This window comes from Moschus berezovskii, chromosome 21 (genome assembly GCF_049115385.1).
Source record: "Moschus berezovskii isolate FMDL1 chromosome 21, NW_MosBer_1.0, whole genome shotgun sequence".
Classification (NCBI taxonomy): Eukaryota; Metazoa; Chordata; class Mammalia; order Artiodactyla; family Moschidae; genus Moschus; species Moschus berezovskii.
In genome coordinates this window covers 48362795-48387266 of record NC_142480.1, presented here as the reverse complement: position 1 = coordinate 48387266, position 24472 = coordinate 48362795, and the positions used below count along the sequence as shown (strand labels likewise).

General features: G+C 46.3%; 2 protein-coding genes across 4 annotated transcripts; both read left to right on the top strand.

Annotated features, from left to right (window-relative positions):
• Window positions 1–10: 10 nt before the first annotated feature.
• On the top strand, window positions 11–13399 carry GDPGP1 (GDP-D-glucose phosphorylase 1). Of its 3 annotated transcripts, XR_008684804.2 has the most exons (5): window positions 11–388; window positions 7261–7317; window positions 8803–10084; window positions 12470–12740; window positions 13264–13398. XR_008684804.2 is itself a non-coding variant. In XM_055417836.2 (3 exons), the coding sequence occupies exon 3, from the start codon at window positions 8812–8814 to the stop codon at window positions 9967–9969; it is 1158 nt and encodes a 385-aa protein (XP_055273811.2). In that variant the 5' UTR covers window positions 11–388; window positions 7261–7317; window positions 8803–8811; the 3' UTR covers window positions 9970–10150. The 3 variants fall into 3 exon arrangements, 1 of the variants encoding a protein (XP_055273811.2); XR_008684803.2 differs by lacking the exon at window positions 12470–12740 and having other exon boundaries at window positions 13264–13399; XM_055417836.2 differs by lacking the exons at window positions 12470–12740; window positions 13264–13398 and having other exon boundaries at window positions 8803–10150.
• Window positions 13400–14298: 899 nt separating this feature from the next.
• Window positions 14299–20361, top strand: NGRN (neugrin, neurite outgrowth associated). Its single transcript, XM_055417837.2, has 3 exons — window positions 14299–14480; window positions 14856–14966; window positions 19309–20361. Exons 1-3 carry the CDS (start codon window positions 14317–14319, stop codon window positions 19895–19897), a joined length of 864 nt encoding a protein of 287 aa, XP_055273812.2. The 5' UTR covers window positions 14299–14316; the 3' UTR covers window positions 19898–20361.
• Window positions 20362–24472: the final 4111 nt, after the last annotated feature.

Below are 24472 nucleotides of genomic sequence, written 5' to 3'. Positions count from 1 at the left end.
GCCGCGCATGCGTTGAGGGCGCCACGACCCCGCGATGGCCCCGGTAGGAGTTTGGGGGAAGTCGCGCGGTGTGCCCGCCTCACCTGCAGTAGGTGTCGGGGTGGGGGCCATAGCGCCCTTGGGCGGAGTCTGGGGAGTGTTTGGAGCCGGGGTAACCGAGAAACCTCGTGGCTCGATGAGTGGCCCGTGGCTTTCGGCTGCCATCTCTGCCCAGCGAGGGCTTTTCCACCCGGACGTTGCCATTCGTCACCTGCCGTACTAGTTGCAACCCTCATGCCACGTCTGCAGAAATAACCATAACCTTGCTGCCTGCTGAGGCTGTTCATTGAGGGCCCACCGAGTCCCAAGCGCTGTGCATAATTAGCTTCAATTCTGAAATCTCTGCAAGGTGAGTTACCGTTTTCCAAAGGGGGAAATACAAAGGCTCACTGGAGTTCAGTGACTTGTCTGTGTATGTGTGTGTGTGTGTGCTTAGTCGTGTCCGACTCTTTGCGGCCCCATGGACTGTAGCCTGCCAGGCTCCTCTGTCCATGGCGATTCTCTATCAAGAATACTGGAGCGGGTTACCATACTCTCCTCCATGGGATCTTCCAGCCTAGGTATGGAACCCACCAAGTCTAGAGACTTGTCTAGACTCGAGCTTTTAAAAATCGGTGGCTCCATTCTAAGGCTCTTTTCAAGGATCCCCACTGCTGTACTCCTCTCCCCAGCCTGCAAGCTGCCCTGTGACCTGCTCCCAGACTGCATGCTGGGGTAGTAGGAATTGAAACTGAACTATTTGCTCTTGTCCCCTCTCAACCCCTAAGACAATGCTTGACATGTGCATGGTACGCTCTCAGTTTGTATTGGATGCATGCATGAATGAGTATTCCGAAAGGTAGGGGTTAGGAGCTACTGAGTGGAGGAGGTAGTGAGATTCATTATTTTTTATTGTTGTTTTCTACTTTAATACGGTATTGAATGTAGTTCTTGATTCTTTTAATTCATTCCACTAGCCGATCTTTGTAAAGTCTAAATATGAGCATGTCAGTCTGTTTAAAACCATTAAGGAGTTAAATACCCAAACCAAAGACGCTTACTCCTTGGAAGGAAAGTTATGACCAACCTTGATAGTATATTAAAAAGCAGAGACATTACTTTGCCAACAAAGGTCCGTCTAGTCAAGGCTGTGGTTTTTCCCGTGGTCATGTGTGGATGTGAGAGTTGGAATGTGAAGAAGGCTGATGGCCGAAGAATTGATGCTTTTGAACTGTGGTGCTGGAGAAGACTCTTGAGAGTCCCTTGTACTGCAAGGAGATCCAACCAGTCCATTCTAAAGGAGATCAATCCTGGGTGTTCATTGGAAGGACTGATGCTAAAGCTGAAACAGCAGTACTTTGGCCACCTCATGTGACGAGTTGACTCACTGGACAAGACTCTGATGCTAGGAAAGGTTGGGGGTGGGAGGAGAAGGGGACGACAGAGAATGAGATGGCTGGATGGCATCACCGACTCTGTGGACATGAGTTTGAGTGAACTCCGGGAGTTGGTGATGGGCAGGGAGGCCTGGTGTGCTGTGATTCATGGGGTCGCGGAGAGTTGGACATGACTGAGCAGCTGAACTGAACTGAACTGAACTGAACCCAAACCAACCCCCTGTAATTCGACTTCAACCTCTCTCTCTCTCTCTACCAGTCTCCTCAGGCTTTCTGGGTTTCATCCACTATGGGTTCTCCATTCCTCTTTCATCTTAGCCTCAGGGACTCCTTCCCTGATTTCCTAGACTAGATTAAGAATCTGTATTACACTCACAGAGGATCCAGTGCTTTCCTTGACAGTGTCAGTCATGTTTCCCATCTATATTTACATGTGTGATGATTGGATTAATGTCTTTTTCTCCTGCTAGACTGCAAGCTCCATGAGGAGCAGTGGGAATCATGATTTTCAGACACTAGGTGTGGCAGTTGTTGAGTGAATGCTTTTGCTGAGTGACTGTAATTTTCCCAGCACTCAATAACGATAAGGTCATCATCAGAAAATGACTTAGTAAGACTCATTGTATCAACCTGTGAGTCCCACCACTGTGGAAATATTACCTTCCAGAAAGTAGAGGCTACAGAGCAGTGGGAACACAAAAGCCAGTCAAAGCGACTGGAGTGTAGTCTCTTGACAGTAGACTCCTGTCCAGGAAAGAGTTGGTCTTCAGTTAATAAAAGGCAATGAACAAGAATCTGCCTGTAGTGCAGGAGACCTCAGTTTGATTTCTGCGTTGGATGATCCCCCGGAGAAGGGATAGGCTACTCACTCCAGTATTCTTGGGTTTCCCTGGTGACTCAGCTGGTAAAGAATCCGCCTGCAATGCAGGAGACTGGGTTTGAGCCCTGGGTTGGGAAGATCCCCTGGAGAAGGGAATGGCTACCCACTCCAGTATTCTGACCTGGAGAATTCCATGGACTGTATAGTCCATGGGGTCACAAGTCAAACATGACTGAACAACTTTCACTTTCTTTCAACGAACAAGAAGCTGTCATGGTGTCTCCTGTGCTAGGCTAAGAAGACAGAGCACCAGCCAGTGAGTGTACATCCTTGGACTTCACGGTGAGACTGCATCATGGTGAAGGAGTGGGACTTGACACTGCCCTGCCATCGCGGCCAGCTGTGATGTAGATTGCTCAGCCACCTCACTTGACTTTGAACCCTTCTTCATTGAACAATATTTTGATTATAATTTTGCTTCCTGGTAAATTTTTGTATGGAGGAAGGCCTATAGCAACCAGCCACCAAGAACATTTTGTGCTCTTTGACATGTTTCTCATTATAAATTATTAAATCAGCATTCTGAGTCATCTAGCAGTCCCTGGTGAGCTTGGTTAACATATTGTCCTTCCTGTGTTCAATGAACCCTTGATAGCAGTGATAAAACTGAGTGGCTGATTTAAAAATAGCTCTTGGTGTTTGTTTTCCAAGACATTTCTTTCCCTGCTTGTCATATTATTTCCGTCTTCCCCTTTCCCTTGAGACATTAGATGGTGTGGCCACCAAGGTGTGTCTGAGGTGGTGGTGGTTTAGTTGCTAAGTCAGGTCCGACTCTTTGTGACCCCATGAACTGTAGCCTGCCAGGCTCCTCTGTCCATGGGATATCCCAGGCAAGAATACTGGAGTGGGTTGCTTTTTCCTTCGGGGGATCTTCCTGACCCAGGAATCGAACCTGTTTCTTGCTTGCTTCCCTAAGCCACCAGGTGAGCCCATGTCTGAGGTGGTACTGTTCTATCTGAGACTTAAATGAGACAGGCGTGTGAAGACAATCTGGGAGAAGGGTATTTTAGGCTGAAAGAACAGAAAGCACCAAAGCCTTGAGCAGGAACAGGTTTAGGAAGAGTGAGGAGCAGAGTAGGCATGGGGAAGAGTGGTCTGAAAGGAGGTGAGGGGGAGGCACAGCTAAGCCTTGAGAGCCCAGAGCCCATGGTGTGGAAATGGGTTTTGTTCTAGGGGCTCAAGGTCTTATCATCCCTAGGGAATGGAAGAGTCAGAATTCAAATATCTTGTCAGCCTCCAAAGTCAGATCTCTCACCTTCCTGCCAGGATGATACCCACTACACAGGCTTGTTAGGGTCACCTAAGTAAACTTGGAAAGCCCCCAGCCCATGCCTGGCATAGTAGAGACATGGGACCTGTGTTCCCTTCCTCCTGGTTTTCCTATGAAGATTCAGTCCTGTCATGTGGTCACTATGATTTGTTATTCTCAAGTATTCCTCTTTTCTTCTAGGTATTGTTTTTTGCCTCTTGTTCACTTGAAGATCTTCCCTGGTGGCTCAGATGGTAAAGAGTCTGCCTGCAGTGTGGGAGACCCGGGTTCCATCCCTGGGTTGGGAAGATCCCCTGGAGAAGGAAATGGAAACCCATTCTAGTTTTCTTGGAGCCTAGAGAATCCCAAGGACTCAGGATCCTGGCCGGCTACAGTCCATGGGGTCACAAAGAGTCAAACATGACTGAGCGACTTCAATTCTTTCTTTCTATTCTTTCACTTGAATATCAGTACAGCCATACCCACTTTCTATTGATTCTGTTGACTGATATGTCTTTACTCATATTTTTAGTCTTTTGGTACCATCTTGGCCCTGGGTCCTTGGTCCTAACCCCTGGGTGTTAACGTTATTATAAATTTCTGTCTAGCCCAGACTTCAGCCTTGACCTCCAGGTTCAACTGTCCAGCCGCCTACACCACTTCTCTTGAATGCCCAGGTGACATCTCAGACTCAGTAATGAAAACTGAACTCTGATCTCTCCCTTGCTCTAGTCGCCTATTCCCGCCCGCACCCCATCTCCACCCTCTCCATCTCTGTAAGTGCCACTGCAGGGCCTGGTTCCTGAAGCTGAGTCACTCCCAGTTCTTCCTTTTCCCTCAGTCTCCATAGTCAGCATGTCAGCGGGCCCTGTTGGTTCTGTCTTTAAAACATGACCCGTATCCCCAACTCTTCCACACTCTGTTGCCATCTGTGTTGTCCAGTCACCTCACTGCTCACCTGGCCACCACAGTGGCCTCCAAAGTGGTCTCTGCTTCCCCTTTGCTCCCCTGCAGTCCATTTTCCACATAACAGAAAAAAGTTTCTAAAATATCAGACAGTCCTGGACTTCCTGGGTTCAATCCTTAGTCAGAGAAGTTCCACATGCTGTGTGGTGTGGCCAAAAAAATAAAATACCAGATGATCCTTATGTTTAGAACCTACCAGTGATTTCTTACTCCATTTAGAATAGAATCCAAGTTCCTGTCCATGATGCATAAGGCCCTGCAGCTAATCTGGCCTCCACCTTCTTCTCCAGCTTCACTGGTGAGGTGTCCTCACCCCTTTGTCGGCCATACGCCAGTAACACTGCCTCCTTTCTGCTCCTAGAACAGGCCAACCAGCTGCCTGCAAGACTCGTGGCCTTGGACTTCTGGTTTCTTTTGCCTGGAGTACACTCAGCTCTTCATTGTAGGCCTCTTCTTATCCTTCCTGTCTTAGCTCAGCTGTCACATCCCTCTTATAGAAGTGGGATGCCCTGATCCCACCGCTTGGTCACCCCCTGTTTTATGACTTGGTTCCCACAAAATGTTGTCACCACGGGTAGTTAATGTTTTCCATTTGCGTATCATCTAACTTCATCCCAGGATGTAAGTTCCATAAGGATATGGACTTGGTTCTCCTTATTTGCTACCATGTCTTCATTGCCTCATACACAGCAGTTACTTCCTAAATACTTTGATTTTGTGGCTCAGCAGAACATGGACCAGGGCGCACAGAAGAGGTGGCCCTAGAATGTCAACAGTGGGGTTGAAGTGGGTTGATTCTGAATGAATGAATGAGAGACACTTAAGTGAATGTTGTTGAGTCGCTCAATCGCGTCCGACTCTTTGCGACCCTGTGGACTGCAGCATGCCGGGCTTCCCTGTCCTTCACTATGTCCTGGAGTTTTTTTAAATGCATGTCCATTGAGTCAGTGATGCCCCTACTTAGGTTTAATTCAGCACATTGTTGGATTTCTTAAATTTATTTTGAGAATCACTTAAATTGTTTTGAATTGTGGCAAAATACACATAACATGAAATTTACCATTTGACATTTTAAAAATTGGGTTAAAAAAAAATGTAACATAAACTTTAAAACCTTAACCATTTCCGAGTGTATAGTTCAGTAGTGTTAAGTATATTCACATTATTTGGTAGCCCAGTCTCCAGAACTTTTTTCTTCTTGCAAAACTGAAACTCTGTGCCCATTAAACAACAGTTTCTCATTTCCCCCTCCCCCCAACCCTTGAGATCCACCATTCTACTTTCTGACTCTATGAATTTGAGCTTTTTAAGTTAATTTACTTATTTGGTTGCACTGGGTCTTAGTTGTGGCATGTGGGATCTAGTTCCCCAACCAGGGATCCAGCCTGGGCATCCTGCATCGGGAGCGCAGTGTTGCAGCCACTGGACCACCAGGGCAATCCCAGAATTTGAGCACTTTAGGTCCCTTATATAAGTGAAATCATAAATAATTTGTTCTTTGGTGACTGGCTTATTTCAGTCAGCATAAAGTCCCCAAGGTTCATCCATGGTGTAGCCTGCGTTGGCATTGCCTTCTTCTTAAGGCCGAATAACATTTCATTGCCTGTATAGGCCACCTCTTGTTTATCCATTTATCTATTGATGGATACTTAAGTTGCTTCCACCTCCTGGCTACTGTGAATAATACTGCTATGAACACGGGTATATAAATAACTCTTGGAGATCCTGCTTTCAGTTCTTTTGGATAAACCCCCAGAAGTGGAACTGCTGCATCACATAGTAATTTTATTTTTATTTTTTTGAGGAGCTGCTCTACTGTTTTCAATACCAACTGTATCACTTTACATTCCCACCAATAGTGCTGCTGCTGCTAAGTCACTTCAGTCGTGTCCGACTCTGTGTGACCCCATAGACGGAAGCCCACCAGGCTCCCCTGTCCCTGGGATTCTCCAGGCAAGAACACTGGAGTGGGTTGCCATTTCCTTCTCCAATGTGTGAAAGTGAAAAGTGAAAGTGAAGTCGCTCAGTCGTGTCCGACCCTTAGCGACCCCACGGACTGCAGCCTACCAGGCTCCTCCGTCCATGGATTTTCTAGGCAAGAGTACTGGAGTGGCTTGCCATTGCCTTCTCCGCCAATAGTGCCTAGGGGGTCCAGTTTCTGCATATCCTTGCCAACACCTTTTATTTTCTGTTTTTGATAGTAGCTATCCTGAAGAATGTCAAGTGGTATCTTATTGTGATTTTGATTTTATTTCCTTAATTATTGATGTTGAGCATCTTTTCATATGCTTATTGGTCATTTGTATATCTTTGGAGAAGTGTCCTAGACTCACTTTTAATAGAATAATGTAAGACTTTATATTTTACTTATGCTTAGTAAATTATGCATAAATTTTTATGCTTAGTAAATTAAGTATACAATTTAAGCTCAAGTTTAAAAAAATGTTTATTGTGGTAAAAATTGCCAACGTTTTACCATGTTAACCATCTCTAAGTGTGCAGTTCAGTAGTGTTACCACCGTCTCTGAGGGACAGTTCAGTAGTGTTACCACCGTCTCTGAGGGACAGTTCAGTAGTGTTACCACCGTCTCTGAGGGACAGTTCAGTAGTGTTAAGTATATTCACGTTATCGTGTTGCCAATCTCTGGAATATTTTCACCTTACAAAACTGAAACTCTATACCTGTTAAACTCAGCTTGACTTTTAACAAAACATTGTTTTATATGTTTTTCTGTTTTATTAATGTAAAGTTTCTGGACCAGCAGAGCTGAGGTTACCCAAGCTTGTGCTAAGGCGACTCTACTGAGGTAAGCTTCCTTCTGAAGCCCCCTCGGGGCCAACAGCAGGTCATGTCCCTGACACCTTGGGTCCCCTGGGCTTCAGGGACCCAGTGGAGATGAAGAGTGACACCTATTTCCACCTTAAAGGATTGGCCTTGGGCACTTATGATTGGCCATCCTCACCTAAGTGGTTGTATGCATGGCCATTTGGAATTACTACACAACAGTGGAAAAGCTATTCCCATAGCTTACTACTCCCAAAGGGGTAGTAAACTTTGAAGCCATGGCCACTCTCAGGCACTGGAAGACTTGTGCAGTTTTCTGGAAGGCAGTTTGCCAGACTGTGTAGTGAAAGCCTGAGCCTCTTCTGAACCTGTGATCAACTAAGATTTTATTTTAAATGAAAATAAAAGCATCTGCAAAGATAGATACACAGGATGTCCATCACAACATTGTATATGGTAGTAAGAAGTCAGAAAAACCTAAATGTACAAGAGTTAAAGATCAGTTAAAAAAAAACAAGTTCCAAGACTTCCCTGGTAGTCTAGTGGTTAAGACTCTGTGCTCCCAATGCAGGGGGCATGGGTTTGATCCTTGGTTGGGGAACTAAGATCCTGCATGCCTCATGGCATGGCCAAAAAAAAATCAGGATCTATCTACATACGAACATGAGGCTACATATATAAATTGTGATTTTTCCCTGGGCATTGGAATAAGTGTTGTAATTTATCTGTATTTCTTTTCTCCATTAAGAAAGTTTATTCATTATGTGTAATTTTTAGAAAGAGAAAGAATTTGATTTATATCTTTAATTCAGCAAAGATGTATGCTAACCTGCAGGTGATAGAATTATGAGTGATTTCTGTGTTTTCAAAATATTTTACCGAAAGCATATATTATTTTTGTAATCAGAACAAAGAGTAAAGTTTATTTAAAAATTAAAATAGGGGAGTTCCCTGGTGGGCTAGTGGTTAGGATTCTGGGCTTTCACCGCCATGGCCCAGGTTCAGACCCTGCTTGAGGAACTGATCCTGTAAGCTGAGTGGCACAGCCAAATAAATTAATAAATAATACAAATAAAAATCTCACATGCCTCAACTAAAGATCCTACATGCCACAACTAAGATGGAAAACTGCTTGTGCTGCAACTAGGACCCCACACAGCCAAATAAGTAAATAAAAATACTTTGTGTGTGTGTGTTAGTTGCTCAGTTGTGTCCGACTCTGCAACCCCATGGACTGTAGCCCACCAGGCTCTCCTGTCCATGGAATTCTCAGGCAAGAATACTGGAGTGGATTGCCATTTCCTTCTCCAAGATATCTTCCTGCCCCAGGGATGGAACCCAGGTCTCCTGCATTGCAGGCAGATTCTTTACCATCTGAGCCACCAGGGAAACCCAAAAGAAATAGTAAAAAAAATACATAAGTAAAATGTAGTGAGTTTATTATTAAAAAATAAAATCTTTAGAAATGGGATGGCATCATGTATTTTTCACCTTATGATTGTTTCAGGTCAGCCCCATGGCTATTCCATATGCTTCAAATGAAACTTCCTATTTGCTGCCTCCAAACAAGGAGGACTGGGAAGGGCACGGCATTCCTGACTTTGTCTATGGGCAGGAGGAACTCGTGATGGAAGGGGTTCAGTGGCCAAGGGGCGCGCTCAGTCTCCTGAATACGCCACCACTGTCTCACTTTGACTCTGCCCTCTGCTCGGCCTGGAGGCAGCGGATGGAGCTGGGGCTGTTCCGCTACCCACTGGGGGCGCTGCCGACCCAAACCCTCCCTGGGACTGTGGGTTTTGTGGCTCAGCTGAACGTGGAGCGAGGTGTGCAGAGAAGGCGCCCCCAGAACATCAAGAGCGTGAGGCAGGAGTTTGACCCTGAACAGTTTAACTTCAACCAGATCCGGCCCGGAGAGGTCCTTTTCCGTCTGCACCGGAAGTGGGATTGCCCCGGCACTGTCCAGCAAGAGGACATCCTGGTGGTGATCAACGTCAGCCCCTTGGAGTGGGGCCACGTGCTACTGGTGCCCGAACCCGCCCGAGAGCTCCCCCAGCGCCTGCTGCCCGGGGCGCTGCGGGCTGGGGTCGAGGCTGTGCTGCTGAGCTCACACCCAGGCTTCCGCGTGGGCTTCAACAGCCTGGGCGGCCTGGCCTCAGTGAACCACCTCCACCTGCATGGCTACTACCTGGCCCACCGGCTGCCCGTGGAGGGAGCCCCCAGTGAACCCCTGGACCCTCAGGGCCGTCTGCATGTGCTGCAGGCCCTCCCAGCTCCAGGCTTCCTCTTTTACACCAGTAGGCCAGGGCCTGACTTGGAAGCCTTGATAAGCAGGGTGTGTCGGGCCACTGACTACCTGACTGACTGTGAGATTGCGCATAACTTGTTTGTCACCCGGGGGGCCCCACCTGGAAAGACATCATCTTCCTCAGCCCTCTCAGGAGTCCGAGTCATTCTGTGGCCCCGGAAGCCCAGCTTTGGGATAAAGGAAGGTGAGGCATTCAACGTTGCCCTCTGTGAGCTGGCTGGGCACCTCCCGGTCAAAACCGCCCAGGACTTCAGCAGCCTGACCGAGGCGGCAGCTTTGACCCTCATCAGAGAATGTCTGCTGCCCCCAGCCCGGGCAGAAGACGTGCAGGCGGCGCTGGTGGCCTTGATAGCCCAGGAGGAACAGTAATCCTCCCAGCAGTATTTATTCTAACTGATCTGGAGAACTGTCCATCGTGGTGCTGTGGGCGCATTCATGAATGCCTTCTCACTGGTTTCAGCATAAGGGGAGGGATAAAGAACTGGTAAGTGGTCTCTTTAAAGAGGGAGATCATTGGAATAAATGGCATGAATGAGCCCGCTTGGATGTATCTGCCGCTTTTCTCCTTGCCTCTTGGACAAGCCCCAGGGATGTCAAACTTGTTACTAAGAAGGGAGTGTGTGCAGGAGTTACACGCTCCTGGCTCTGTATGCTGACTTTTCGTTAAGTATTAGCAAAGTGATAGTTTATCACCTGTTCTGTTCTTGCTTCTGCTGCTTCTGCCTCTGCCCACCACTGAGTTGTGTTTCTTCATTCTGCTCCTGCATTCATCCCCTCCATCCATATACTGTATTTATAGGACATATTTTGCCTACCTGGGCACCTCGAATTTTCCTGCAGTCCCAATGCTGAGCTAAGTGTTCTTCACATACATTATTTCGTGAGAACAAGGTGTCCTCACAACTTGAGTGTTGCAGGTCCTTTTAATAGCCGCATTTAGCAGATGAAGAGATGGAGGCTGACAGAAGTTTACTAACCCATCCAGGTAGCTCAAAAGCTCAGGTAGCTCAAAAGTAGTGGAGTCAGGACGGCGACCCAGGCAGTCAAGACACCATGAAGCTGAGCTGGGGCTGTGCACCTGTGACCATCATGTTAATAAAGTCTCCTTGAGATGAGGCAGAATACGCATCACAACCCATTTCATAAGAAAGTTTAACCTTGAAATTCCTCTGAACATTTTAGTCACCCTCAATGTGCCTGTTTTTGGCAATTGCAGTAATTTTAGCTCAATGCTTCTCTCTCTACAAGCCTTTGCAAATACAGGCTCTAGAAACATCACATTATTTTGCTTGCTTACTCTCTGAAGTGAGTGCAGTGACCATTATAGATAGCAAAGTGGACTTTGAGTGCCTAAGGTGGTGAGTCCAAATACCAGGATTTCCCCAGCTTTCCCTTAGGAATGATATTCAGAGGAAAGCCATCTTCTGGCCCCAAATAAATCTTTACACAAAAATTAAAAGATAGGTTTTCTTTATGGTGGTACTTCTTAGCCATGAATACTCTGTGAATCGTCAAGAAAGGGATTTATGGAAGCCTTTTCTAAGCTTAAATATGGAACACTTAGGAGCTGCTTTGTATCCAGGGCCCTGGGTTTTGAACACAGTAGGAACATAAGAAGGGGTGATCCAGCTCAGGGCCTCTCCACCTCTTTGCTTGCTTTTTGTTTGTTTGTATGTATGTTTCTTGCTTTTTGATGGAGGGTATCTTGTCCTAAGGGGTGATGGACTGAGCTAATGGGAAACCTTGAAAAGTTTTAAATTGAGGGGTAACAAATTTGCCTTTAAGCTGTGGATGTATGTATGAAGGAGGGAAGACAGGGAATCCAATTAAGATGCTGCTGAATGCTGGCAATTCAGGCAAGCAATGATGATAGTTCAGGTACTAGAACAAAATATTTGTCTAAAAAGTGAGAAGAGTGTGCATCCTGCAAGGCAAGGGACTCCAAAACATTTTAAGGAGGAGGTAATAGAGTATCATATACTGAAGGAAGATCCAGAAATCGAGGAATCAGGAAATATCCATGTCTTTTTAAAGGAGAGAAATTTTTTAAGTGTCCTTTAGATGTAGGCACATGGTATAATCTTAAAGTGACAAATTTGGGCTGAGTTTGGTGGAGGTGGCCATCAGAAGTCAGAGTGGGTGCACCTCAGGAAGAGATGGCGATGGTGAGGGAGCAGTCTGATGAGCACCTGAAGGGCATGTGTGCTAATCACGGCTGTCCCTCCCAAGTGCCGAGACTGTCCAAACTGTGGTTACTAAAAACATTGAAGGAAGGCAAGCAGATATTCGTCCCGAACACTTTGTTGGCCTAATTCCAGGGGCTTGGCCTGCGGGTTCAGGAAAGGGTGGGGATGGGACTTGTGTGAACTGGTGTGAAAAAGAAGGATAAGTCCTATCATGCACTGGGTCAGCTGCGGCAAGAATCCACTCTTGAGTGCAGTGCGCTTGATTGCACTTCCACTGCCAGCTCCAGGAGCAAGGAGGAGGTCCCAGAGGCCCAACACCACCTGGGCAAGAGCAGGAGCCGGCCAAAGGGCTGTCATGAGCCACCAGCTGAGTCTAGCACCGGGCCAATAGGTCTTCAGCTCTATTTTTCGAAGCGAAGGTACCCCTAGTGCTCCCAGCGATCGCCCGTCACAAAGAAAGCTCAGGTCACGGCCAACTCAGCTCAGCTCCTGCACCCCAGAGTGCTGTATGGAGTGATGCTGGATGAGTGGGGCTTGTCAGCAAGTCTTACATTGCACAAGCCCCCCCCCACAGACCCCAAACCTAGTGGAAAACATCCCATTCTGTAGTGGACGGTTCTATCCTTAAGGAACATCCCCTTAGAACACCACAAAGGTCCTTACCCCCATCCCTCTCCCCTCAGAGTCTAATAGGATGGAGCTGAATACCTGGAAACCCAGTGAATCAGAGGAAGGCTACGGTGAAGAAGAGGAATCTGAGGAGGAGTGTGTAAAAGGGGAAGCTGCCATCCCATGTAATGCTTTTCAGCAGGCACTCTCAAAGGCTGACTACAATACATTTAGGAACGGAGTTCCTTTGTACACTGTAGCCAAGAAAATACCAAAGAAAATCATAACCCCAGCCGAGCCAGATGTCTTAGAGGTTGGGAGGAGAAAGAGAAGGCAGAAACACAGGTAACTGTCTCCTGGACCCCCTCACTTGCCCAGCTCGAGTAACCCTCTGCCCTTCTGCAGTTGGGCGGGGAATCCAAAGTTTTCCCTTTAGCCTGGGAAAAAGGACAGGAAATGCAAGAGATCATTAGCGTTTTGGTACAACAAAATCCAGAACCATTTGGACTGGCTTAATTTAGAATTTCAGCACATTTATATCATCCTGGTCTTTCCCAGGTGGTGCTACTGGTAATGAACCAGCCTGCCAATGCAGGAAACATGGGTTTGATCCCTGTGTCAGGAATATCCACTGGAGGAGGACATGGCAACCCACGCCAGTATTCTTGCCTAGAGAATCCCAGGGAAAAAGGAGCCTGGAGGGCTACAGTCCATAATGTTGCAAAAGAGTTGGACACGACTGAAGCCACTTAGTCCTTTAAGTGGCTTCTAGAGAAAATGAATCTGTGGGCTGTCTCTTCATCTGGGTGTCTGGTACCGCAGGGTCCTTTTTTCTCTCTCCCTGATTTCTGCTCTTCCTCCATTCCAGAACCCTGGCCACCAACCTGATCAACTGCAAGTATGAGAGTGAAGCACCTAGCTCATCACTCAAATGACCGGGCATCAGAGGATATTTAGGGTTGCAGTTATCATTCTGAAGACGGTTCTCGTAATTTGCTCCCAGCCCCTGGATCTCGTTCAGTTCAGTTCAGTCACTCAGTCGAGTCCGACTCTTTGTGACTTCATGGACTGCAGCATGCCAGCCTTCCCTGTCTATCACCAACTTCTTGAGCTTACTCAAACTCATGTCCATTGAGTCAGTGATGCCATCCAACCATCTCATCTTCTGTCGTCCCCTTCTCCTCCCGCCTTCAATCTTCCCCAGCATGAGGGTCTTTTCCAGTGAGGGTCTTTTCCAGCATGAGGGTCTTTTCCTTTGAATCAGGTGGCCAAAGTATTGGAGTTTCAGCTTCAGGATCAGTCCTTTCAATGAATATTCACGACTGATTTCCTTTAGGGTTAACTGGTTTGATCTCCTTGCAGTCCAAGGGACTCGCAAGATTCTTCTCCAACACCACAGTTCAAAACGTCAATTAGGCTGACTTAAAACTTGTCATCTACGTCCTTCAAACCTTAGCCTGGATTTACCGCTAAATCTGGACTCTGGATGCAGCCCTGGGCTAGAGGTCATCCAGGCGACAAGTCCGTTTCCCAGAGGAGTCGAGTTCCCACAGCTCGGGGCTGTCGCCATCAGAGAACCGCTGAGGGGACGCCCTTGTAACCGTGGCGGCCTAGGCAGCCCTTGGGGTAGAGGGGCGGCTCTTGGCCAATGATCTCGTATTTAAAATTTGTCGCGTTTGGCAGGAGCGTCCTCTACCTCATTCCGGTTCCGGGAGTTGCAGGGAAAACACCCGCCTCCCGCCGCCCCGTAGTTACCGGGAGGGCTGGGCCACAAAGCGGTTTAAACCCAAAAGCCACGCCCTCAGCCTGAAGCCGGAAAGAACCGCGACCTCTCCCAGGTTCCGCCCACCGCGTACTTCCGGTTCTGTCCCTGGCTTCCGGTGTTGCCACTCCGCGGGTCCTGTAGGGGCTTTTTGTAAACATGGCGTTTTCCCTGAACGTTTTGCTGGGCGGGCGTGTCTGCGCAGCGGTCGCTCGCTGTGGGTTTGCTACCCGGGGGGTGACCATCCCGGGCTCTATCAGCCGAGAACCCGACCCCGATTTCGACTGGGAACCGGAGGAGCGAGAACTGCAGGAGGTGGAGAGGTACCGGCTCCTTCCCGGGCCCTCAGCCTGAAGCAGGGCCTCGGTCTGGGCGCCCTTGTCCGCGCCCGTTTGGCGCTGGGCGTCCAGCAGCAGCCCTTCTCACCCGTTTTTAGGGGCGCAGGGGCAGGTGTTCGATCCTTTGGGACCACAGGTCCTTTCACCAAGGACGTATTTCATCACCCGACTAAAGAATTCAGCAACAGCTTATGGGCTGTTCTTGGTGTTAGACTTCTGGGGCGGTGTTCTGGCTGGCCGACATGGCCAGGTAGTGTTTGCAAAGTGAAGTGCGCTGGACGCTCTGTGACTGACCCCAGGGCTCTTAAACCACCCATCTAGCGTCTAGGCATGGTTTCTGCCATTGGTTCTCTCCCCCAGCGCCCTGAAACGACAGAAAAAAGCCATCCGGTTCCAGAAAATTCGGAGGCAAATGGAGGCGTCAGGTGCCCCGCCCAGGACCCTGACGTGGGAAGCCATGGAGCAGATCCGGTAAGACTATTAAGATTTTTGTTTTGAATACATAGTACATTACATATGGCTCAAAATTAAAATAGTGTAACTGCATATGTGTTGAGAAGCGTTAACCCTCCTAGTCTCCTATGGATAGTGTTTTCAGTAGTTTTCTTGTGTCACTATCTAGGTTTTCTTCTGCACATACAAGCAAGTTTATATGAATGTAGAATTTTATTTTCACTTTTGTAGTCTCAAACAGAATTTATAAATAACTTTTCTACACTTTGTTCTCTTCATATATTCCGAAGATCTTTCAACTCTCCAAGAGAGAGCTCCTCATTCTTTTTTGTAGATGCTTAGTAAGTTGTAGGTTATGTTTACTGGTCTTTTATGGTGGACACTTGAATTGTTCCCACTCACTCGCTGTAACAGATAGTGCTCTAGTGCATGCCCTTGTGTGCCCATCAGTGTACTTATCTTCCAGAGCATTAGACACATTCCCAGAAGTAAGACACATTCCCAGAAGTAGGTTGTTGAAGCCAAAAGTAAATGAATTTGCATTTTGATAAATATTGCTAAATAGTCTTCCAAAGGTCATGTTCCATTTTTCATTCTCCCCAGAATAATTCTGGGGTTGAGACTTAGAATAAGGGTGTTTTATAGAGATGAGCAAGACTTTATGCGCCTACAATAACTCTCTTCTGTCAGCTTCCTCTCTTGTCTTGAATGCCAGCATTTTTAACCCTTCCATCTCCTTACGTGTCACCTCCCCTTTGGGGATCATTAAATAATCTTTTTATTTCAGAGAAAAATCAGGCCATTAGCTGTAAAAAGTTATTAAAGCTTCTTGGACTCCTCCTTACCTTCTACTCTCAGTCTTGTACTCTAGTCATATCACTGGGGAAGTGGCAGTCCTTCACTTGTCTAGGACCAGTCCTCTGGGTGCTCCAGGTCAAATTCCTACCTAATTCCTCAGGGACCTTTTTCTGTCAACTTTAATTTGTCCCTTTTGTGTGCTGGGCTGAGTCTATCAACCAGTGCTGTGGCTGGACCAGCTGTTGTGTCTTAAGATTACAACATGCCCTTCAATGACCTCAACTTCGGCTGGGGGTGGGTGGAAGTTTATTACTTACAGGACCTGAAAATTACACAGCCCACCTGAGGCCACACAGCAAGGCTATGGGTAGAGAGAGTTGCAAGGGCCTGGAGTCCTACTTTTACTGGGGTTGAGCGCTGGGGTCTGAGATTTTTTTTGGGGGGGGGGAGGTGGGTAGGGTTTTGAGGGCTCACTCTTTATTGGTGAATTCAATGGGAATTTAAAGCACAGGAAGAGAAAAAGCAAGTGGCCCAAGTGGTTAGTTATTGAAGTCAACCATGATCTCTAAAACAAAGGTGCCTCAGTGGGGTGTTTGTAGCCCGGTTTTTTATCTAGTTGTGTGGCTGGCAGTGTGTTTATTGAAGACAGCCATCTTCAAAGTGTGTGCCTTGGCAAGCGAAGCTTAAATCAGTCACTTGGATTACAAAAAAAAAAGGAAACCCAGCTGTCAAGTTTACTCTACACTCCCTCCTCCTTTAGTTCCCTCCTGGCTCCCTGTTCTCATTTTTGTTTGTTTGTTTCATCATGACAATGAAACAGCTCACAAATATACCAGTGACTTCCTCAGTGCTAGGCATAACTGCCTCTCTACACTTTAGCTTGTCTAATACTTCTCAGCATTTGACCTTGCTGCATTCTTGAAATTCTCCCTTGACCCTTACAGGTTGTTATTGTTCATTAATATGTAGACTATAGTTCAAGGAATCTAATTGGTGACTGCACCCTGTTTCACTATCACTGGGTTGAGCTTCAAAATTTTGAGCAATGAAAATTTGCTCATGGCATTCTGCTGCTTAAAATTCTTCGTTGGTTCACTGTTGTTCTGAGATAAACTCCAGAATCCCTAAGCGAGACATGGTCTTGACCCAGGGGACCACTCACCTCTATTTGTAGAACAGGTTTTCTGTTTCGTCTCTGGGCTTCCCATCCTCCGATAACTTAAGTATTGTAGATTTTTACACTTGTGCCCTGGGTCTTTTATGGCATTCTGCATATTTCCCTGCCTGATGCCAGGTGGCTTCAACCACTCCTGCTCTTGGCTTATGACTTCCAGTTCTCTCATGTCCAGGCCATGTTCTTCTGAACTCTGTAGTTAGTTGTGCACTAGACATTGCTGTTTGGCTGTCGCACAAGTTCCTCAAACTCAACATGTACAAAATAGAATTCATCATTGTTCCCTGATAATTTCATTCTTCTATTTTTGCTATATCCCTGAATGTTCCCACCAACCACCTACTCAAAAAATACTGACTCTCAACCTATTTCTTAACCCAGTATTTATTTCCTCACCAAGTACACCTATTTGGCCTTCTTAAAGTATTTCTCAAGTCTCTCTCCTCTTCTGCTCTCATTGCCCCTGCCTGAGTTCAGCCTGCCTGAATTCCTGACAGCCTCTTGCCTGATCTTTCCACCTCTGGTCTTGTGCCAAAATTTACTGTTACTGAACCAGGTAGCTGAACCACTTTTGTTTACCTGATGCACAGCAAGCCAGTGCTGAAACCTTGAGGTCTGCAGCAGAGAAAGGGTTTATTCACAGGCAGCCAAGCAAGGAGACAGGAGAACAAATCTCAAATCTGCATCCTTGAAGGAGAGGCTTAGAATATTTATGGGGTAAAGAAACAGCGTGGGGGACTTCCTGGTGGTCCAGTGGCTAAGACTCCACGCTCCCAATGCAGAGGACCTGGGTCCAGTTCCTGGTTGGGGAACTAGATTCTGCATGCCACAACTAAGACTCAGGGCAGTCAATAAATAGATATTAAAAAGAAGCAGGGTGGTTTGAAGTTTCAGGAAAGGTTATTGAAGGTTAGAAAAAGTTTAAGTAATTGGAGCTCTGCACGGTGTTATCTGAGTTACATGGTTCTTCCTGGGATGTGTGTTCAGAAAATGATGGGCAGCATTAGCATGATCTCAGGGTGGAGATTCTGGCCCTTGACGATGAAAGGGCATTCATCGGACACGTGTGCAGACTCAGTTGAATAGTCAGGGGTCTCCAGTCTCCACTGGCTTGAGCTGGGCAAAACTAGCCCCATGGCCTGAACAACAACTTAAGCAACTGTCACTACACTGACCCCTGCTCAGAAGTGTTGTCTACAGGGGGCAGTTAAAGGAATCATGTGAGATACTGTCTAGGCTGTGAAGCTGGGAGGGTATGCACTTTGCAGGAACAGTTAGAGCATGCCTGGTCAGTGAAAGCAAGTTACAGGTTATCGTTCATTAATATACAGATTATAGTTCAAGGAAACTAATTGATGACTGCACCCTGTTTCACTATCATTGGATTGAGCTTCAAGATGAAAATGTGCTTATGGCATTCTGCTGCTTAAAATTCTTTCTTTCTTCACTGTTGCTCTGAGATAAACTCCAGAATCCCTAAGCAAGACATGGTCTTGCTCCTTCTCCCACTGTTACACAGATAGAACTCTTCCCAACAAAGGTGATGTGCTTCTTTGTATTTCACCTGCTGCCTGCTCTGCCATCAGTTCCTTTGACCCCCTGTTCTCCTCCCTTCTCCCAGCTTGTTAAAACTGCTCATGTTTTCAGGCCAGCTCTAGGGTGGACTTTCTGAAGAACTCTTAGGCTGCTCCACAGGTGTGGTGCTAGCCTGTCCCTACCTCTCCCTCCCTGGTTCTCTCATATCATCCTCTGCTGAGATTCTTCTCATAGTGTTGCGGGTTTTGCTGGGTGTTAATACATTTATCTCCATCATCAGATTGTATGTGTTTTTTTTTTTTTCTTTTTTTTAATGAGTGTCTTATTTAGGGATAGGCCCTGGGCTGGATATTTATTATACAATCAATAATCAAATTATTAATAGTCAATTTAATAATCAATTTATTATTCATTCAACACAGCAGTCTTTTTCGTTTTGTTTTTTTAGCTGCATAGTGGGGCATGCAGGATCTTCCTAACCAGGGGTCAAACCTGCCTGCATTGGGTCTTCCAGCTCCCTGCATTGGAAGCATGGAGTCTTCATCACTGCACTGTCAGGCATGTCTGGATTGTATGTTCTTTGAAGGGAAAGACTGTCTTGCATCCCCTGGATCTTACTGGGGCCCGTCATGCAGCGAGAGGAATCCAGTTGACATTAAATGACTAAAAGTAGTTGGGTGTTGCTGTAAGCACAGAATTGGCTGTAGACATTTAGTGGTGCAAGCCAGAGACTGCATTTGCAGTTTTTCCAAACCTTCTTCTTTTCATGTATTTATCACTGGTAGAGAATCTGTTAACTGTTCTGATAGGAGATGTCTTCACAGATGGAAAATCTGCTTCTTTTTTTCATAGGTATTTACACAGGGAATTTGCAGAGTCTTGGTCAGTTCCCAGATTGGCTGAAGGCTTTGATGTCAGCACCGATGTGATCCGAAGGGTTTTAAAAAGCAAGTTCGTACCTACATTGGAACAGAAACTGAAGCAGGATCAAAAAGTCCTTAAGAAAATCGGACTGGCCCGTTCACTTCTGGAGCTCCCAGGGTCTGGAGATTCCTCCAAACCGCTTTCTGCAGGCCAGTCTGTATCAGGTTCTTTGCTGATGCCTGGGGATGAAGCCTCATCCAAAAGCCATGGTCACAGCATAGCTTTGAAAGCGATTGAATTGAACAGTCAGAGTACAAATATACAAACGAGACAGACGGAAAGGAATGAAGGAGTCCAGGGCCTGGAGGAGGGGAAGAACTTTGTGCCTGTTGCTGTAGGTCACCCTACCGGCACTTGTAGGGGCGCCAGAGGAATTGACAATGATGGATTACCCAGTGACAAGAGGCTGGAAGAGCTGAAGGCAGGGGAGGCAGGTGACCAGATCTTCAGCAACAGAGTCGTGCAGAGGGGACGAGAGTTCTTTGACAGTAATGGGAACTTCCTGTACAGAATCTGAGCCAGAGATGTGCCCTGTGACACACAGCTGGGCGAGTATATATGGTTCTGCCTGGATTTCTGTGTGCGGATTTCCACCTTGGAAGTGGCGGGGAATGATGAGCCTGGAATGTGGGATGAAAGGTTTGAATCTGACAAAGGGCAGAGGACGTCACAGGGCGGATGTGTCTGGGAGCAGGGCAGTGACCCGCCAGGTAGAATCCAGCCTCCTGGAGCACAACCCCTGCTCTGACCCACATGCATCTTCAGGATTCACCCTTTTCCCTTGGGCTGTCTGTGTGTTGAAAAACCTGTATTGCATGTGTTGTTACAAGTTTCTGTGATATTTGCAGTATATTTGGGAGGAGGTTAAGTTTGTCTTCTCACCTCATTTACTTCTTGATTAATGAACACTTAACAATTCTGGAACTGCTTAATCAATTGGTTGTCCTCATTATGTGCAAAATAAAGCAAAATGAAGCAGTCTGTTTTGATTGGTGCTCTGTGGGATTGGGAGGGTTTGTTTACCTGGGAAGGGAAGAAAAACAGAGCCTCTAAATGTTGGGAGAGAAATGTGGCCAAAAGTATCACCAGCAAAGGGCTCTGTGCTGATCAGCCCTGCTTAGTTACAGACTTTGACACTTAAAAACTGGACATTAGGCCTCCCTTAAACACCCTAAACACTATAAGTCTAAAGTCGCTCTTACAGTTGCTGGGGCCCTGAAGAAGATCCGGGTGTGGGGGTCTGTCCAAACACAGAAAATACAGGGCAGGCACAGGCTTTACAGGCTCTCGACATAATCTCCAGCCACTTCCAAAAGCTTAAATAGAATCTTATTTTACAGTTTTTATCAGATTTTTACAAGGCTCTTGTGATCTACACAAGAACAGATAATAGATCACTTTTACAAATTTGGTATCAAGGGTTTTTGGATATACCCAAAGCCATGGAGCTGTGAGTGAGTGACAGCACAGCACTGGGGCTTGAACCCAGGTCTCACTCTTAAGTCTTCTTAAATTCCTGGAATCCAGCATTGCCTGGCATGATTTCTGTTAATTCACTGATTCTTTTAGAAATATTTGATGAATATAATCAGAAAGTGATTATCAAAAGACAGAGACATATTCAGGCAACCTAAGAGTCCAGTGATGGTTCTCAGCAATGTCTCACTTTAACAATTTACCAGCAAAAATAGGCTAGTCAGAATTTAAATGTATGCAGAATGTTTTTCTAATGAAGACGTAGATATCCCAACTTTGTCATTGATAGTCTGTTCGTGTACCTTGTTGCTATTTCAGATGTCATTAATAGCAATTATAATATCACTGATTGCTGTTAACTGGAGCATTCACTCGGTATAAGTGGGCAAGGCCCTATCACATGCCAGTCAGTTAGGGAATCCAGCTTCTGGTAATAGAGCAGTGGATACACAAGGCCCTTGTCACTACTCTGTTACTTCCAAGTAATTTACAAACGTAAGTATTTTTATGATTTTAAAAAGTAATTTGCCATGAGAACCTTCGAGCAGCAAGATGCTATTTGACTGCTTAAACAGGCGTTTCTAACTCCTGCACATCATTTGACTATGCCCTTTCCCCAGGGGATTATGAAAAAAATAGAAGCTTTTATTACTAGCTTAGATACGTTTTCAATTTACCTCACTCCCTAGCTTAAATCTTTTGTTCTCCATTGTAAATGCTAATCTTAGGCTTTTGCATTTACCAGTTCGCTGTCACCAGATTTTCATTTGGCTGGGTCCTTACCATTCAGGTCTCAGGTCAAATGTTACTTTCATAGGCCTTCCCTAATCACCCTAGTCTAAAACAACTCCCTTCATGGTCTAGCTATCAGCATACCCCTGTTTAATTTTTCCCAGTATTTGAAATGTATTAGTAATGCAGTCCATGGGATCGCTAAGAATCAGACACGACTGAGCGACTTCACTTTCGCTTTCATGCATTGGAGAAGGAAATGGCAACCCACTCCAGTGTTCTTGCCTGGAGAATCCCAGGGACGGGGGAGCCTGGTGGGCTGCTGTCTGTGGGGTCGCACAGAGTTGGACACAACTGAAGCGACTTAGCAGCAGCAGCAGTAATGTATTGGAGAAGGCAATGGCAACCCATTCCAGTACTCTTGCCTGGAAAGTCCCATGGATGGAGGAGCCTGGTAGGCTACAGTCCATGGTGTCATGAAGAGTTGGACACAACTGAGCAACTTCACTTCCACTTTTCACTTTCACGCATTGGAGAAGGAAATGGCAACGCACTCCAGTATTCTTGTCTGGAGAATCCCAGGGACAGAGGAGCCTTGTGGGCTGCCGTCTATGGGGTTGCACAGAGTCGGACATGACTGATGCGACTTAGCAGCAGCAGCAGCAATTATTATTTGTCATCACCTTCCTTGCCCCATTAGCAAGTAGATCCCATAAGGGCCGGAGACCTATCTGTGTTCGTTGCTGTAGTTCCAACCGGACGTAGATTTTTTTTTGCTGAGTGGCAAGTGGTATTTTATTTTGGTTCCATGACCAGGGACTGAACTCATATCCCCTTCAGTGGAAGCACGGAGTCCTAACCACTGTACCTCCAGGGAATTCCCCTAACATAGATTTCAATATTGGTTGAGGGAATGAAAAAATGGCTGGGAAACCTTACATGTGTACTCAGTTGCTTCAGTGTCCAACTCTTTGCGACCCTGAAGACTGTAGCCCACTAGACTCCTCTGTCCGTGGGGATTCTTCAGGCAAGAATACTGGAGTGGGTTGCCATGCCCTCCTCCAGGAGATCTTGACCCAGGAATCCAACCCAAGCCTCTTAGGTCTCCTGCATTGGCAGGTGGGTTCTTTACCACTAGCCCCACCTGGGAAACCCAATCCATCAGCCAATCCACGATGGCAGAAAGTCCAGCCTTTTACCTTTGCCAGTCAAGAAGGCCTACACTTCCTACAGGTCGACCCGTCCCTGCTCTATACGGTCAGAGTCTCGGATCTTCACCCACTGGCACTGAGGTGTTGGGGATACTGTGGTCCTCTCCTCCCTGGTCCCCCACTGCCCCAGCCCAAGCTGGGAGGCTGAAGGGGAATGGGGGGGACTCACTGGGCAGGGGTCGGAGGACTCCATGGTGCCCTATCCCCAGTCAGTCCTAGTTCTGGACACAAAGGACTTTCACATCACACTGGGTGAGGGGGAGCTGCATTGGGGGCACAGGTGGGGCATCTGTGGAGGAGGCAACAGAAGACAAGATCCTCAAGCTGGAGTGAAACAGACTGGGCGGAATGGGCAACTCAGAGCAACTTTGGGGCCAGATTCAAGAGGCTAGCAAACTTATGATAGAAGGGACTAAAGTCCCTGTGACCTGGAGGGTGTATATGTCACTAATCTGAAGGGCAGCTTCTTCCTTTCTGTGCAGCTGAGATTTAATCTAACTAAAGGGGAGGGGGTGAGAGGAAGCTTAGTAAAAAACACTTGATGAGCTTAAAAGCTTTGTATTGTTTTGTTTTTGAAGTTCTCAAATATTTGAAAGCAGAATATTGTAATGCAGTGAACCCCTGTGTACCCATCACCCACCTTCAGCATTTAACAAATGGCCAAACTTTGTTAACATGCATGCTGCAACTAGAGTTCTCAGCCACGACAAAAAAAAAAAAAAGATCCCACATGCCACAGCTAGAGATCCTGCATGCCTCATCAAAGGTCAGAGACTCCACATGCTGCAACTAAGAGCGGGTGCAACCAATAAATAAAAATAAATAGTAAAAATAGCAAATTTGAGACATTGTGTATTATTTCATCTGTAAGTACTTCAGTATGTGTCTCAGAGATAGGAACTCCTTTTTAACACAAGACATATGAACCATTTCTATACCTTGAAAGTTTTAGTAATTCCTTATTATCAGCTAATATCCTGATAATATTCTGGTTGATTTCTTTGAATTAGGATCCACACAAAGTCCACACATTGCAATATTGCACTGTGTCATGTCCCAGAAGTCTTTTGATTTTAAAGGGATTTCCCCTTCCACTTTCTTCTCTTTGTCATTTGACAGGTTATTTGACCCATAAAATTTTGTGCATTTTGGATATGCTTGATTTTATCCTTATGATGTCTTTTATCATGTTTCCACTACCTTCTGTATTTCCTATGAACTGGCAGTTAGATCTTGAGGCTTGATCAGGTTCAATTTGTACTTCCCATGCATCTCACCAGATGAGTCTGTGATGTCACCATTGATTAGTGAGTTCAGGTATTGTCAGCCAGACCTGTCCATTATAATGTCTCTCATAAGCTTCTTAAAACAAACCAAAAAAAAAACCCAAACAAGGTAGATATAGATCTTTATCATCACCCCTGAAATTCCCTGCTGCTGCTAAGTCACTTCAGTCGTGTCCGACCCTTAGCGACCCCACGGACTGCAGCCCGCCAGGCTGCTCCATCCATGGGATTTTCCAGGCAAGAGTACTGGAGTGGCTGGCCATTGCCTTCTCCAGAAATTCCCTAAGCTTCCCCATTCAATCACTTCTGAAATTTTCACTATAGTTTTTCCTGTTCAAGAACCTGTTGTTAATACTATAGAAGCCACTTTTGTGTGGCTTCTTTCAT

What these genes read in the sequence shown, in the direction of transcription:
- GDPGP1 (XM_055417836.2), top strand. Translation starts at nt 8,812, where the DNA reads ATGGCTATTCCATATGCTTCAAATGAAACTTCCTATTTGCTGCCTCCA.
- NGRN (XM_055417837.2), top strand. Translation starts at nt 14,317, where the DNA reads ATGGCGTTTTCCCTGAACGTTTTGCTGGGCGGGCGTGTCTGCGCAGCG. An exon ending in GAACTGCAGGAGGTGGAGAG is followed by an intron (nt 14,481 to 14,855) that starts GTACCGGCTCCT and finishes TCTCTCCCCCAG; the next exon opens with CGCCCTGAAACGACAGAAAA. An exon ending in GAAGCCATGGAGCAGATCCG is followed by an intron (nt 14,967 to 19,308) that starts GTAAGACTATTA and finishes TTTTTTTCATAG; the next exon opens with GTATTTACACAGGGAATTTG.